The 17074-nt window shown below is 46.6% G+C and overlaps 1 protein-coding gene across 6 annotated transcripts in view; it reads left to right on the top strand.

The window, feature by feature from the left end:
- Window positions 1–17074, top strand: part of PPFIBP2 (PPFIA binding protein 2) — a 132268-nt gene that overhangs the window by 93486 nt on the left and 21708 nt on the right. For all 6 annotated transcript variants that reach the window (XM_079787551.1, XM_079787552.1, XM_079787547.1 and 3 more), the window contains 4 exons: window positions 7404–7496; window positions 12277–12388; window positions 15274–15335; window positions 16521–16596. In XM_079787551.1, the coding sequence (XP_079643677.1) occupies window positions 7404–7496; window positions 12277–12388; window positions 15274–15335; window positions 16521–16596 (343 nt within the window). The remainder of the gene's footprint in view (window positions 1–7403; window positions 7497–12276; window positions 12389–15273; window positions 15336–16520; window positions 16597–17074) is intronic.

Here is a 17074-nt window from a genome sequence, read left to right as displayed (position 1 = left end):
AGGGAGCAGGGACCCAGCCATGCTGGGGTGTGAAGGCAGCCCAGCTGATCAGGGATGTGCACAAGCATGAGGAGAACCAGAAGGAATTTTAGGATTTCCTGGCAGAAGATGGAATGTCATACAGAAAGCATGTCAAACTCAAAGGCTAACACAGGCCAAATGAACGAGGCATGCGGCCCACAGGCCGCGTGTTTGACATACTTGTTTTACAGCCCAGGTGGTGGGGTCATGCACTCTCTCTCCCCATGGTTAGGCCTTTGGAAGGGAGGGATTCTGTTTTCTGAATTGAGCAACTAGAATAATGGACTTGGAGTATAGAGCAAGGGCTGGGAAAATAGTGTTTTCTCAAAGAGCTGGCCTGGTGAGGGGAGTTTTATTCTTGTTTTTATCCTATTTTGTTTTATTTACTTATTTCCATTAACATAGAAAATATTCTCTAATAATTTAAAATTCAAAAGTTCAAAAAGGTGTATATAGCAAAAAGTCTCCTTCCATGTGCTCCCCAGCCAGCCGTGAGGAACCAATGCTATCCGTTTGTTTTTTAACCTTCCAGAGTTATTTTATGCATGGACAAGCACATTTATTTGGAGATCTGTCTGCATCTATCTATAAATATATATGCACATGTACATTTTCCCTCATTAAAAAAACTTCCTCATTTATATTTATGTCTGCATATTATTCTACTATCTGCTTATGCCCTAATTTATTTAAATATTTTTTAAAATTGATTTTAGAGAGAGAGGAAGGGAACAGGAGAGAGAGAGAAAAATGCCTCCTGTACACACCCCGACCAGAGTAAACCCGCAACCTGGGCATGTGTCCTCACCAGGAATCGAACCGGCGCCCCCTTGGTGCATGGGATGATGATCAATCAACTGAGCCACACTGGCCAGGGATCTAATTTATCCACCCAGTTCTCTTTTGATGGACATTTAAGTTATTGCTAAGTATTCGCTATTATAAAAATGCTCGTACATGTGTGAGGATATAGAAGTGGAACTGGGTCCAAGGGTACATGCACTTGAAATTTTGACAGATATTTCCAATCGCCCCATAGACCATAGTGGTTATATTCTTTTTTAAAAAAATATATTTTATTGATTTTCTTACAGAGAGGAAGGGAGAGGGACAGTTAGAAACATCGATGAGAGAGAAACATTGATCAGCTGCCTCCTGTACACCCCCAACTGGGTATGTGCCTGCAACCAAGGCACATGCCCCCGACAGGAATTGAACCTGGGACCCTTCAGTCCGCAGGCCAACGCTCTATCCACTGAGCCAAACCAACCAGGGCATAGTGGTTATATTCTTACCTGTGATGTAGAAGAGTGCCAAGAAAGTAGTCAACTGAGCATGAAGGAAAAGGGAGAGAAAGTCAAGTTGTGAACAAGTTTAACAGGAAAGATAGTGTGGGAGAGACTCTGATTATGGGAGGTGCCCAGTACTTTCACATACAAATGAACCATAAAAAAGAACTTTGATGGTTGGCAAAGCAGGAGTAAATGAGCAGAGATTACCACGCAGAACAGCAATTAGAACCTCATAAATGTCTCCTGCACATCATGACGTGGGGCCCAAGAATGGAAGAAACAGACCTGTTAAGAGAGGTGATGGGTTGGCCCTGTAGACAGGAATTGTAAAAGTATGTTTTATACAAGTGCCAAGCCTGAGGATAGACATGCTGGAAAACATAGCGCCGCATGGATGGGGAGAATTAAAGGAGAGGGTCCCAACAGTGCTGGGGCATCCCTCATGGTCACCCCAATGCTCTCCTGGTACAGACCCCAGACTAACTAAGACTGACGAGGGGCAGTGGAAGAGAGCTCCTAACAATCTCCTCCAGCGGAACACCTAGGTCAGGCGTCCTCAAACTACGGCCCGCGGGCCACATGCGGGTCTTTTTGCCGTTTTGTTTTTTTACTTCCAAATAAGATATGTGCAGTGTGCATAGGAATTTGTTCATAGTTTTTTTTAAACTATAGTCCGGCCCTCCAACGGTCTGAGGGACAGTGAACTGGCCCCCTGTTTAAAAAGTTTGAGGACCCCTGACCTAGGTATTTGAATTGATTCTTGGTCTCTTCTCCACTTTTCTATAGCTTCCATCAGGAGGGCAGAGAGAGAAACTGGGAAAATGCCACTCTCTTTTTGAAGCAAAAGGAGAAATTGGTTTATGAGGAAAAGTGATGGGTGCCGGGAGAGGGTGGTCATTGTCATTTGAGAGTTCATGACAGTGAGGGAGAGAAAACTGTGCCTAGACAGACATGCACGTTGCAAACCACGACTCTAAAAGTTCAGAGACAAAACAGGAGATGACTCAAGAACACTGAACTACTTTAAAATAATATAGTTCTTGTTGCATAATTTCACAAATAATGCCAATAAAAAGAAAAGGCTTAGAAGTACCTTGAGAGAAACTCATTTTCAAAGGGGCTTGTACAAAAGATAGAAGGACAAAGAAAAATGCACCTACATGAACAGCACCAGGAAGGGCAAGCCCCAAACAAAAGGACAACAGAAAGACTATTTGTTAAAAGTCATGTTCTCAATAAGGTCAAAGAAAGAATTAGTTGGATTCCAAGAATGAGCTGATAGGTGCCAAGTACTTAGGGCAGCATTTCCAAACTTCTTGCTATAAGCAAACTTGAAGGAATCAAGTGATTTGTTTAAAAACTAAAATCAAACCACCTCCTCTTCCTCCTTCTAAATGATAAAGGAAGTTAGATGGCTTTTATAAAATTTAGTCTATTGAGTTTGGGGTCAACCCTATGATGGCTTGTGAGAGGTTGGAAGACAAAGTAGGGATCCATGTCTATTAAGAGTGAGTTAGGTCTCACTTCTTGGCTTGTCTGGGAATGTGTCTAGTAGAGGTAGACCCGGTAAATCCTCACTTCAGCAAGGCATTGCAAAAACAATGCTTGGAACAGTCTTGTGGATAAGAGAGGAATGTAGGTTGAATGTAAAAATTGGTATATTAGTACCCAAATAAGTCTACGTATATATACAGGGTAGGGCAAAGGTAGGTTTACAGTTTTTCATATGGAAAATAATATAATAATAAATAATAATATAAGAATAAACGGTGTTTCGTGTACTCACAACTGTAAACCTACTTTTGCCCCATCCTGTATACTACATTAGTACCTAAAGACTCATGAAAGATTTTTCTGTAGAGGGTAACAGTAATCTGCCCTCAGCCCTTCTGCCTGTTGAGCATTTTCAGTCCATATTTTGGATGCTGATGTCGAAGGCCTTGAAGTTGTGATGACAGGAAGCCAAGAAAATCTACATGGGTCAGTTGACACGGGAATTCAAAAATTGCTTGATTTTCGTGATTCCTTAAAATTCACCTCTAGCAGTTTGGGGACTGCTGTTGTAAGTCCTTTGCACCTATCAGAGGCGTCAGCGGAATCGAGCCCATTCTTTTCTTGACCTTATTGAGAACATGACTTCTAACCAAAAGTCTTTCTGTTGTCCTCAGCATTGTCCTTTAGTGCTGTTCATGCAGGTGCACTTTTGTTTGTCCTTCTATCTTTTGTACAAGCCCCTTTTTAAAATGAGTTTCTCTCAAGGTACCTCTACGGTACCTGGAGCGATAGATACGTTGGCAGAAAAAGAGGTCAGAAGAACCTACATAATGCAAAATCTCTGAAGGCGAGGCATGACACACATCAAGAGGGCGCCAAGCAGAGGACACGCTTGTGGGCAGAGGACACGCCTGTGGATCTGACCAGGAGGAAGGCACCGAGGAAGAGCCGGGCACCTGGAAGGTGGAGACAGGGAATGAGGGATGAAAATCAGGGACAGCAGTGTCCTCATTTGAGAGGTTTATCGATGGAGGGAACAAAAGAAGGGAAAAGGCAGTGACGTTCTTGAAACATATAAGAGAGAAAAGCAGGCCTAAGGACTAGAAGAGTCTAGTAGTGAATGGTGCCCAGTAAGATGCGTGTGCCAGGGCATGTGTAGCCGCTGGGCTTTTGTTATTAGCAATCAATGTCAGATGGGCCTTAACTGTACCCCAGACCCTGTGCCTCAGATATTGACATGCAACGATGGCCCCCAGTTTGGCACAAGGAGCTGCTCGGTGTTTGTTCAAACTGCAAGGGATCGGAGAGGCCTCCGGGAAAATGCCATGTCTCTTGGTTCCTGTGAAGAGAGCGGGTGGTCACAGACAGTGCCCACTGGGTGCCACTTGCTGCTCACCTCTATGCCCTTCCTGCCTCTGTGCGGCTCCCTCCAGGAGCTCGGTGTCTGGGCGCTGACTGACCCTGAGTGCTTTTCTCCTTTCTCTTCCTTCCCACAGTCGGTTCTGAATGTGATCAGTGAGCTGCAGGAGCAGATGTGTAGGCTGCAGCTGGACATCCACAGGCAGATTCAAGAGCGCCTCTTGCTCAGTAGGGACCACCCTGAGGAGGTGGCGGCCGGCGACGGTGTGGCCGGGCCCCAGGCCGGCAGCCAGGACTGTGCGCATTGGGAGGGGTCACCTGTAGGAACCACACTTAAGTATATCAGAGCATGCGTGTGTCGGGTGTTTCACTGGTGGAGGGGCGGGGGGTTTTCCTAACCAGAACAGAGTGCAGTGGCTTAACAGGGATCTGTTGTTACCTCTGGGCAGAGCCGGGGACTCACACACTCCCTCGGGATGGGAGCTGAGCTCCGTGACCCTCCCTGAGCAGGGTCTGAGCAGGTGAGGCCAACCCTTGCACGTGGCGACACTCACCTCCTGCAGGGCTCAGAATGAGTCCTGGGGTGTTTGTGCAAAAGGAAGCCTCAGGATTGCCAGTCCCAGGAACAATTCAGACATTGATTGCTGCTCTGGGAAGTGCAATAAATGACATTTCATCTCCCATGATTTTTTTTAAAGAAAAGCATTATGAAAGAATTCTTTCAAGTTTATTTTTAAAGAGGTTTATCCCCAGTGAGGAAATAGAACACAAGTTTCTATTTGCTGTGATAAAGTCATCCTCTGACTTTCCAGAAAAAGTTCCCTTTTTAGAGGGATTTCATGATCCCTGGGCCCTGTGGGGTGTCTCTGACTGGGATTCTGGACTTGGCCCCTCACACTGATGTGACCAGGCTGAGGCCTGGTGATGGTAGCTGTGCACCCCCAAGATCCACTGACTTGGAAGCCCAGGGGAAAGTCAGGGAAAAGTCAAGGTCACAGTAGCCTGAGCAATGCAGAAGGCCTGCCTCAGCTCTGTAGGAAGTTCCCGTGGTCCATACTCAGCTATGAAATATGTTGAAAATCTCTACCCTGACTCGGGCATCAGGGGAGGCGTGCAGTGGGGAAGATTTCCTCCTACATTAAAGGATACAGGGGTAAATGAGAGTCAAGATGTAAGTGTAGATTTGGATGGAGAAGCCCTGAGAGGGCATGCCCCATATTGAGGGGTTACCCCAAAAAGACTTCTAAAGGAAGTTAAAATTTGCTTCAGTGTTTATAGCTGATGATGGACAACCGGTAGCTTAGAAGGAGGAGAATGTGCTGAAGAGGTTACTGCAGCAGGAGATCACCATGCTCTGTGTCCCCATAGTGGCAGCCGCTCAGGCAGTATCCCACACACTTCAGGTTCTGCAAGCCTGGTGCCCCTGTAGGCAGGGCTGGAAATGTTCTCAGAAAATGATCCTGTATTGGCTGCAGGTCGCAACAGGCCTAGAAATCTATTGCTGCAGGTCATGGATGCAATAACCTCAGCATGGAAGACTTTTTTTTTTTTTAAAGGGCATCAATAAATGCTCACTTCACCTATAAAAAAAATTTAATAAACTACCCTATAAAACTCAAGTGTAAGCAGTGCCACTTTCTGCTGGATCGTCTCCGAATGCAAAGAGCTCCAGGTCAGTTAGACAATGACCTTAAATTTGTATCTTCATTCATTAAAAAATAATGCATACCTACTATGTGCCAGAGGTTAGCAGAATGTCTCATGGAGTTCATTGTAGGAGAACTAACCATTGGCATTCACACTGGTAAATGTTTAATTGCAAATGATGAGGGTGATAGACAGGATGCCACAAGAGCATAGCAGGGAGACCTGGTGAAGGGCAGAGGTTGGGAAGGCTTCGCTCTGGGAGGCCAGAAGGATGGGCAGGAATGAACCTGGCCAACAGTGCCAGGCAGAGGGAAGACCATGTGTGAAGGCAGAAAGAGGAACTAAAACGTTTTCAGTGTGGCTGGAGCATAACCAGGGCACAGGGTAACATGAGAGGCAGGCGGCGTGCTGGCTCGGGCCAGGCTGTGTGGGTCATGGGTTAAAGTTGATGAACTTTGAGGAGCAGGTTGTGCCAGGATCAGATTTGTGTCTAAATGGTATTGTGCCCCTGGATGCTAGGGGGTAACAGTTCGTTAGATGAGTCTGCAGGTCAGAAAGTCTACGGAAGGGATCCCTTTTATGCTAATTTTTCTGATAGGAACCAGTCAGCAGGGCCAACTGTCCCTTAAAGCAGTGGTTGCCAACCAGTGGTCTGTGGACCACTGGTGGTCCATGAGGTCCGAAAGGTTGGCAACCGCTGCCTTAAAGGAATCCGGGTTTGGGACAAAGGTGCTTAGTGGTGTCATCTTTGCTGAAGGGATGGTTTAGAGAGCAGGGGCCCTGGAGCCAGAAGATGTGGGCTTGGATTGCAGCTCCACCATGGGCAAGTTGTTGAAATATCACTCCCGCCGCCCAGTAACCTTCAGTGGCTCCCTACTGTCCAAACAATGGCATCAGAACTCCTGAGAGTCTCATCCAAAAGCCTTCCCAGCCTCCTCTCCCATCCTTTCCCTGGACGCCTTCTCCCTCCCTCCTTTCTTTAAACCAACCCCCTCCTGTGAACTGGAACAGGAAGACTGGCCTCTGCATTAGGCATTTAGCGTTTGTTTCCTCCGTGTTTGATGTCTGTCCTGCTGGCTGTCCCTTCCTCTGTGCAGCCTCTCAGGATCACTGACCCCTCCTCTGGGTTCCTCCACCCTCACTTTGCACAAAAAGATGCTCCCAATTAGCCTGCTTCCTGCTTCTTTGTCTGTAAGAAGCTTCCTCATTTCCATATCTCTGTTCCTCTTGCTCCCAAGCCCCCACCTGCCCTGCCTCCCACACACTGTGCTTGATGTGGGCACATCCCGCATAAGTGTGTGTGTGTGGGGGGGGGGGGGGGAGGGGGACGGGGGCAGGCAGAACAGGTTCTAAAAATAAGCAGAGAGTTTTCTCTTTCTTCTGTCAAGAATTCCCTGGCCTTTGTTTTTAAAGGGCCACACAGCTGTTCCTGAAACAGCACACGTTGCAGGATTTGAGCCTCAGTGTGGAGCATGATGTGGTTGCCCTTTCCGGACATCCTCTGTGCACGAGCTTAACTGGGTTGTAGATCAGGGAACAGCATCTCGCTGGGCAACCATCAGACTTTGTCTTTCTCCCTCATCTCCCTAGGAGTTACTGCAAGAGCTCAGGCGCCTCAAAATCAAGGTGGAAGAGTTGGAAAATGAACGGAATCAGTATGAGTGGAAGCTGAAGGCCACTAAGGTAAAAGGCGGTTCTGATGCTTAGGGGAGGCGCCGAGCCCGGTGGGGGGTTTCTGTGTTCAAACTCTGGGTTTACAGGACCCCATGCTCGAAAAATGCAAATTGACCCTACTGTGTGCACACGTAGCAGTGGCCAGCAGCAGACAGGTTGGATCCAAGAGGGCCTTCTCATGGGGGAAATCCTGTGAGATTATGAGCTGCTGAAGCAACGGAGTCTTCTTCCTCTTGCTGTGTCTGGTAGCACCATCAGCTGACATTGGGCCAAGAAAGGACTAGTGAGTTAGTGAGTGAATGGTGAGTCCTGAGGCAGATGAACACCAATCTTATGTTGACTGCATCATTTTTGCCAGTCCCTCTAATAATCAGTTTTTTAAAACAGCATGCTTTATTTTCAGCAATGAATGTATTTCTTTAAAAAATGATGTAGCCCTAACTGGTTTGGCTCAGTGGATAGAGCGTCAGCCTGCAGACTCAAGGGTCCCAGGTTCGATTCCGGTCAAGGGCATGTACCTTGGTTGCAGGCACATACCCAGTGGGGAGTGTGCAGGAGGCAGCTGATCAATGTTTTCCTCTCATCGATGTTTCTAGCTCTCTATCCCTCTCCCTTCCTCTCTGTAAAAAATCAATAAAATATATTTTAAAAAATAAAAAATGATGTATACTTTCAATATTTATTATTATTATTTTAAAATATGTTTTTATTTATTTCAGAGAGGAAAGGAGAGGGAGATAGAAACATCAATGATGAGAGAGAATCATTGATCTGCCTCCTGCACGCCCTCTACTGGGGATCAAGCCTGCAACCTGGGCATGTGCCTTGACTGGGAATTGAGCCATAACCTCCTGTTTCATAGGTAGACACTCAATTACTGAGCCACACCAGCCAGGCTTGACTATTTTTAAAAAACCAAATCAGGTTTCTATTGAATTGCAGAGCTTGCTATTTAGAGGACACCAAGGATAAGTTCTTTTGTGAAATAACTTTTTTCTCTCCCTCCTTCATTTCTTCCTTCATTTTCTCAAATAGTTGAAATGCAGCGATTAAAATGAGTGGGTTGGAGTCAGCTCACACTTTGCGGGGGTGGGTAGGCAGTTGAGCATTGTATTTAAAGATGTCGAATTCATTGTCACTTAAACATTAAGAAATTGCACACTGAAATAGTTAGGCTGCCCTGGGGCGGGGTTGGGGGGTGGAGTGTGGGGAAGGAAGCTCTCACAACCCTGGAACAGCTTTCCTGCTTGAAGAAGCCTGGGCAGGGCTGCCTCTAAGTGGGGTGCACACCTGCCATTTCCCTAAGGTCTCTGTAGCGCCACCTACAGGTGCTGGTGCATGATCCCTGCAGGCATTTTCATTTTTACTACTTACTTGCATTTTCTTAAAGTCTAGTTTGTTCTTTTATTTTTTTTCTGTAAGTTAACTTTTAATGATATTAAAAACAATAATATTCATTACAGAGAATTTTTAAACCAGAAAAAAATAAAGGAATACAGAAAAACTCCTATGCCACCCAGGAGTTACCACTATTAATATTTCCTCTAGGTATTTTTCTGATTGGGTGTCTCTCTCTCACTCTCTCAATTTCTGGTTTTGATCGTTTATATACAATTTTATATCATGCTACTAAAAGAAAACTCTGAACACAATGCTAATGTAGGTAGTCTATATAATATTCTATGGTATGAGTATAGTATGAGTGTAAAATAATTTGCTTAACCATTGTACAGATGAGAACACTGAGGCATGGAGGGGTTAATTAACTTTCCCGAGATCTCACAGTTAGTCAGTACCAACCCCAGGCAATCAGATCCACTTAGCTACTGCTCTGTTTTTATCTCATCGAACCCTGTGTGCACCACGCTTCCCACTCACTGGCGGCAGGAGCTCTGTTTTCTTCAGTAGCTCAGAATCCCCATCACAGTGCTCCCCCACGGGCCCTGTGTTGGTGAAACCTTTGAAGTTGTACATGCCACCTTCTCTTATGAAACCAAACAAATCTTTTCTTTTTACATTTTCCAAGCCCTCTGCCTTGGCATGTAGACCTCCAGATACCAAGAGTTACTTAATAACTACCAGGTGTGGAGCCCCTCCTATGTGCCAGAATGTACCAAGCCCTTTTTCTCATTGGATCTATGAAATAACCTGGTGCGGTCCACTGATTTGTTATCCTCATTTTACTGGTAAGGAACCTGAGGCTCAGGTTGCCAAGGTGAGGTTCGGATCTGGATCTGTGTCATTTCAAAACTCATGCTCCCTTTCCTATACCATCCTGATTCTTTGCAGTAAAAGCCTTCACTGGTTTTCTGTGTAAAGCTTTGGTCCCAAAAGGTGATTTATCTTCCAGTTCAGCTGAGTGGGGTGTGGTCGGGGTTTAATGAGGCCCCGCACTTGCTGGGATCAGCTCCTATGTCTGCCTCATTGGGTGGCTGTGGCAGTAGCATAGTTGGTCCTCCTGGTCAAGTGGAGCCTCTGGGCTATTGTTGACTCCCCAGCTGTAGGGACAGGTACCACTCAAAGGATATCAGAGCACCTGCCATTTCTGGCCTATTGTGTGGAAATTGGCACATGGGCGTTTGGGACCAGCCACTTAGTTTGTAGGGACTTAAACAGATGACTTCATCCAGAGGCGGGCCTCCGAGAGAAGAGACTTCATCGTGGCCCGGGTTTGCCTCAGCAGGTCTACACCACCGATGTCTATTGTGGGGCTCACAGACAAGCATCAGGCATCCAGATTCCTCACAGGGACCAGCTCTCACCCTGTCTGCAAAGAAAGGGAGCAATGGCGTGGAGAGGTACAAGAGAGGCTTCGAGAATATTTTCCAAGAATAGTCCAACTCTTGGAGAAATGTGAGGCATTTGGATTGAGAATCTCAAAGATAAAATTTTCAGAAGCCGCTGTCACCATCCATCATAAGCCCTTGGGCTCTGAGGCCCTGAGGGAGCTCTGGAAAGCGGCTGCCTGGCTGCGAGTCTCAGCAAGGCGGTGTGGCACAGGGGGCTCGGCTCTCCGGCTTCTGTGAGAAACCAGAGCACAGGATGGTGCTCTGTAAAACTTTGCAGTAAGTGAGCTCCATCCCGGGCCACCTGGTTTCCTTATATGGTCATCTCTGTGCCACGGGAGGAGGTAGGGAAGGTTTATTTCAAAACCCTTGAGGTGGTCTCGGGGAGCTCTAGCCGTCTGAGAGTGGCTCTCATTTGTCCTGTTATCTTAGAAGCAGACCAGCTGTGGTGCGTGGGGCCCTGGCTTTGGAGCAGGCGGGGATTACATCCCTGGCCTGGTCACTAACTGGCTCTGTGACTTGACCGTTGGATCCTGCACGACTCCTATTGTCTCTCCAGTGACATGCAGGGACATCACTTCCTCCCGTTGTTTCCTGTGGAGCTAAGGAAGGTTTGCTGTAAGAAAGTGGCTAGCGCAATGTCCTGTGTCCTGAGGGGTCCACTCTGCAGGCCTGTGAGGCAGAGGAGCCACCGACAGGAGCAGTGCTCACTTGGCTACTTGCAGTTGTTCAGAGATTAATGTGGGCCTCCGTGGGAACAGACAGCACATTCCATAACCTTGAGAAACGAAGGCAGGGTGTGACTGGACTCCCACACAGGGAGGGGTGCAGCTAGAGTAGAAATCTTTGCTGTGTGGTTCGTTGCCTGGCTCAGGGGTCAGTTTGCAACCCCTTAGTTAATCTGGTTTGATGCTCAAAGAACTAGCTAGTTATTCATAAGGAAGGAATAGGATGAGAGCAGCAACACTAGCAATTATTGTGCACCTACTATCTACTAGGCATGAGGCTAAATTGTTCTTAACCATTACCTTATTTAATCCTCTTTATAGCCTCAAGAGGTAAATGCCATTTACCTAGTTTTAAAGATGAGCTAAGACTCAGAAAGGTTAACTCACTTGCCCAAGGTCACCCAATAGGAAGTGAGAGAATCTAAGTTTGTTTGACTCCAAAGCCAATGTGCCTCCTGGGGTGGAACCTACACATTTACAATCTTCAAACGAGGATGGGAAAGCATGGACCCAACCACATCTCCTGTTAGGTGTGAAGTGTAACCTGCTATGTTTAGAGACATGAGAACCATCCAGTGCAGCTGCCCATGTGTGTACATATATGAATGTATGTGGTTGTACTTACCTACTTTATTTGCAAAAGTATATCTGCTCAGCACACCTGAATTCTTGTATGTATGTATGTGTGGATGATCATGCACAGGTGCCTGGAGGTTGGGCAGTCAGTGGCTGTGCACAAAGGATGGGCAAGTGTTTGAGAAAGGCAACTCTTGGCTCACTCTTTGTCTGCCAGTAGTGATTTTATTTCCTAGATGGGGCAAAAAAAAAAATGAAAATGCATGCACTTGTAACAGTGGTGAACATACATGCTGTTGCATTGAATATCTTGGGAAAAGGAAGACCACATCCAGAAAGAGAATATCCATTTCTGGACCAAGGGCAGCCCTCCCATTGCACACAGTCCCAGCTCAGTGGTGTTTGGACCACAGAGGGCAGGGGAGGGAAAGAGCCTGGTCAGGTAGGAGGATGCTGGAGAAGAGTAGGTGGACAGCCAGAGACAGGCAGGGCCAAAATGACCAGAAAGAATGAGTTTATTGGACAGAGCTCCACCTTGTGGAAAGGGCTGTGAGCACCTCTAATTGCTCACCTCTGGCACCTCTGCTCCTAATTTCCTAACCTGTCCTGGGACCCCTTGGCTCTGGACTCTGACCTGAGGCACTTCTTTGCAGTTTGGTAGTCTCTCTGAACTGGTAGGGGTCCTCTGTTCTCTTCCAGGCTGAGGTGGCCCAGCTGCAGGAGCAGGTGGCCCTGAAGGATGCAGAAATTGAGCGTCTACACAGCCAGCTCTCCCGGACTGCAGCTCTCCACAGCGATCATGCAGAGAAAGGTAACTAGTTGATTGTGACAGTGCAGTTGCCCCTGGGTCCTGTGCCCCTGGGCATGTATGTCTATGGATGGGTATGTAAATGCCTGTGTGAGTAGGTGTGCTAATGTGCATGTAGGTGCATGAATGTGTACAAACATATCTAACTGAAGGGATGCATGTGTGTGTCTGCATGACTGGGCCTGTAAACCCAGCTCTATCATGGAATCATTGCCATGAACCCTTCCCCTGCCCAGAAGACTCAGCTCTGAAGGCTTTTCTCACATGCATTCTGACCATTAAAGCTCTGTGTAGCCACCTCTGGAGCTTTAGACATTCACTTGATTGAAAGGACTTGTTTTTGTGTCATCAACAAAGGGGAGGCTTTAGCAGTTCATTCAGTCATTTAATGGATTCCTGTCTGGTACTTGTTGAAGGCCCCAAGTTTACAGAAACAAATTAGCTATTGCCCATCCTTTAGATCTCAACTTAAATGTTACCTCTCAGAAAGATCTTTCCTGCCCTGGCCAGTTTTTGCTCAGTGGTTATAGCGTCAGCTCATGGACCAAAGGGTCACAGGTTCATTTCCCAGTCAAGGCATGGTCCTAAGTTGCAGGTTCCCCAGCCCTGGTGGACGTGCATGCAGGAAGCAACCAATTGATGTGTCTTTCTCACATTGATGTTTCTCTCTTCCCTCCCTTCTAGTCGCTCTAGAAAGCAATCGAAACCTTTCCTGGCCACCCTACCCCAAATAGATGCCCCCAATCCTATTTTTCTCTAAGTCAGTGTTCTCCCCCCCCCCCATAGCATTTATTATAACTTGTCAGTGTTGTGGTTCTCATTTTTGGGGTTCTCTTTGTATAGCTTGTTGTCCTCTCTCTGGGGCAGAGACTGTGTCTAAGTTTTCGTAAGACATTTCCACATACCACCTACAATGGTAGGCTCCTAAGTAATATTTATTGTATAAATGAAAGGATGATGAATGGTCCCCGAGGAGTTCAAGTCTTGGTGGTAAATCCTCTTAACACACTTAGTATTTATGGCTGTTTGCCTTGTATACAAAATGCTCAACATCTTCCAACTTTTTCTCTTAGCTCAGGCCAAAGAGTAATGCTGGGGGAGATCATGTAGCTGGGTAGATTGATCCTGTTACCTAGTCTCATCTCAGTCTCAGCACTGCTTAGCTCAGATCCCCGCTGGGGTGGTGAAGCCACGTGGCCATGAAACAGTAGCTTAGGCTAGAGAAAATTAGCCACCAACATGCTAATCCCTTCCCCAGCCTTTCTTTTCCCAAGCCATTAAGTGTATGTGTCACCTACCCATCAAGCCTAACGGTAGAGGCTAGATCCGCCTAAGATAACCTAGATTATCTGTGATGTTAAACCAGGACAGAAAGCTCCCTGATCCATGACTTCTAGACCAGGCAGCCTTTCCCCTAGGCCAGTGGTCGGCAAACTCATTAGTCAACAGAGCCAAATATCAACAGTACAACGATTGAAATTTCTTTTGAGAGCCAAATTTTTTAAACTTAAACTATATAGGTAGGTACATTGTTATTAACTTAATTAGGGTACTCCTAAGCTGGCCTTTGCTAAAAACTCAAGGGGCCAAAGAGCCGAATGTGGCTCGCAGGCCACAGTTTGCCAACCTCTGCCCTAGGCCCCACATTACTCCACAGTCCATGCCTTCCAATCCCTGCCCCATTCTATCATCAGTTGCCTCCTGGAGTTGGTTCTTTGGTCACTTGCTCCCCAAAGCATCAAGGTTTGCCAGTCTTCATGTGGAGCTCACTGCTCTCTCCACATGCCAGGCTGCAGAGCTGATCTTCAGCTGGCAAGAGCCTAAGATAATGGACAAGCACTCTACACTTTGCTGTGAAAATGGATCCCTACAGCTATTTATACAAAGTCCATAAATCCGTTCTTCCTGTTCCTGTTGGATATAGCAAGCATCCTAAAAGCAAATGGGGTGCCTATACTGTTGTTCCCTGGTCTCCTTTACTTTACTTTTCTTTTTTTTCCTGTACTTTTCTTATATAGACACCCCTATTCTCTTTGCAGTACCCTATATCAGATGTATCCTTGTTTGGAAAAATCTAATTATGTGCCACTTCCTAGACCTCCAAATATTTGGCAGAATTACCTGTAGCTCCTTCAGGCATTGGCATTTGACCTGGCTCTCTAGACCAGTCTGGGAAGAAGTCAAGAGAGGCCGTGTTGGCTCCAAAGTGAGAGAAGGCCATGAATTGTCCACCACAGACTGAAATAGATCCCTCAGCCCATAGGGAAGTTCTATAGATGTATGATGAAATAGGATTGTTTTTACTTAACAGTAGAGTTTATTTTAATATATGCAAAGATGTGTCTAAACATTTGTTAGTCAATTCTGACTATACCATTTTAAACTAAGCCAAGTAATCAACTCTTTTACATAGTCTTTCTTTTCCAGTCTCCATTCACCTATAGACATTCCCCCCCCCCCCTTATTTTAAATTCTCTGCTACAAACCATGGGACTGCATGACTTTTTTAAAAACTAATTGCAGTCCAGGCACATGCCTCATAAAGGATAAATGTCTATATTCTTGTGAGATGTTGGTTGTGAAAGATTTTTCTCTGTGTCATCTTTGAGTAAATGGCATTTTGTTTCTCCCCCCACCCCTCGCCCCACAAATGTCTATAAAGAGAAGACAAAATGATAGGTTCATTCATTTATTAGTCTAACAAATATTTAATGAGACTGAAGTGTATGCCAGACACCATTATGGGCTCTTTAAAAACTAAAGAAGCCCATGGGCAGTTTATTCACATGGAAACTCCTCAAGTTTTCACTTGAGAAGCATCTTAGCATGTGGAGATAGCTGCCTGCATTTACATAAATAATTCTTTCCACATCTAAATTCTTCTTTAGACCAAGAAATTCAACGTCTGAAAATTGGGATGGAAACTTTGCTTATTGCCAATGAAGATAAGGTAAGATGATCATTGGGCAACCCTATCTTTTCCCTGCTGACATCCCTGGCTCTGTTGGTCTCTGCTAGTCTCTGATATTTTGGGCATGGCCATACCCATCAGGTCATTGATTCAGGGATGTGTTGGGAGAATGGCTGTGCTTCCCAGAGACTAGACCTCAGACACCTGTTTTTGACTTTGATGTCTGGAAACTTTGCCTAAAAGGACTCTCCCAAAGCCTATTCATGCTGGTGTGGAGAAAAAAATACCTCTGTGGTTACTGCTAATGTCATAGCTGTTGCTTAGACTCCTAGCTACACTCCAGATCAATCCACCCACCTCCCACATTCATGATCCAGCGATGGACCCAACACGGAGACACTAGGCAGCATGCAGTGCTGTTTGCCCTGCTGTCTTATATTCTTCATGTGCAATTCCTGCATAATCATAAATTAAACACCTCTGTAACCTGGCACAGACATCAGCTTGGAGGATCACACCCTTGTATTTTACAGATGAGGAAACAGACTCAAAGTACTTTAGTTTTGCCCAAGGTCAGGTAACAGTAGGTGGCAGGGCTAGAGTTTATGCCCAAGTTCATCTTAACTCCAGAACCTAAGTGGCCTCCCAAGTCCCTAGGCCTCTGCTGAAAGATACAATCCCCTGGGGATGTCCTCTGTTGTGTAAGGAACCTCAGACTCCTAAAGAACAGGCAAGGACATTGGGATAAATAGACAGTTTTATTTTAATCGTGTGGGTGGGGGTGGGGAGGGGATATGTGGGGGATATCTCCAGGAAAAACTTTTAGGTCAGGAGGCAGATTTGAATGGTTACCTAAGGCGGGGGGGTGGGGGGGGGTGGGGGTGGGGGCGGGGGGGCGCGGGAGGGAGGGGGGGAGGGGGGGAGGAGACAGAATTTCCTGCTTCTGGAACTGTTGCAGCCCCTCAAAGGCTGTGTCAAGAAGGGGCTGTCTTATGGTTGGAGATTGGACTCAGCCTTCAGGGAGAGGCAAGAGTGACTGCAAGCCGCCTGGGAGGCAGGCCACAGAGAACCCGGCTCTGGGAGGGGCCTGGACACCGTGTTGAATGCTTCTCAGGTTCCCCATGGCACCTCCTCTCAGTGGGCGCAGAACCTAGCCTGGGCCCGGAAAGGCGTTCCTGAGGTGCCAGTGCCGGTGCTTACATGTCTGCCCTCGCACTGCTGCAGGACCGCCGGATAGAGGAGCTCGCGGGGCTGTTAAACCAGTACCGAAGGGTGAAGGAGATCGTGCTGGCAACGCAAGGTAAGAGCCCCGTTTTCTCGCAGAGGTATTCCAGCTATGGGGTTAAATCCAGGGGCAGTCCTGCCAGAAGATTCTTCATCTTCATTTGGGGACGAGCCTCCGCTGGAGAACGGAACTGGTTAGACTGTCCTGAATTGTAGGAAATGGGCAGGTGTTAAGATTTCCAGAAATTTTGTCAAATGTCACTCAGTTCAGAACTCTCAGGGATTGTCCAGATCACCAAAAAAATGCAGCCTTCAATTGATCCCCTGAGAATCCCACCCTTGGAGGATCTCCTCTGCATCTCCCCAGGTTTCCCCTGGATCAGAAATGCAACCTGGATCAGAATGCAACCTGAATGCAACCTGGATCAGAAATCATTTCAATGCACTTATTGGGGATGAGAGCTTGTCCACCTCCTGGAGAATGTGAAACTCTCCCAGAGGACGCCCAGGGCTTGGTTCCCACAGGAAGTCACAGGGCAGAGAGAGCTGTTTGC

The sequence above is a fragment of the Cnephaeus nilssonii genome, assembly GCF_951640355.1.
Source record: "Cnephaeus nilssonii genome assembly, chromosome: 13".
Lineage (NCBI taxonomy): Eukaryota > Metazoa > Chordata > Mammalia > Chiroptera > Vespertilionidae > Cnephaeus > Cnephaeus nilssonii.
The sequence above is the reverse complement of the archived record's forward strand: the minus strand, read 5'-3'. Positions and strand labels throughout refer to the sequence as shown.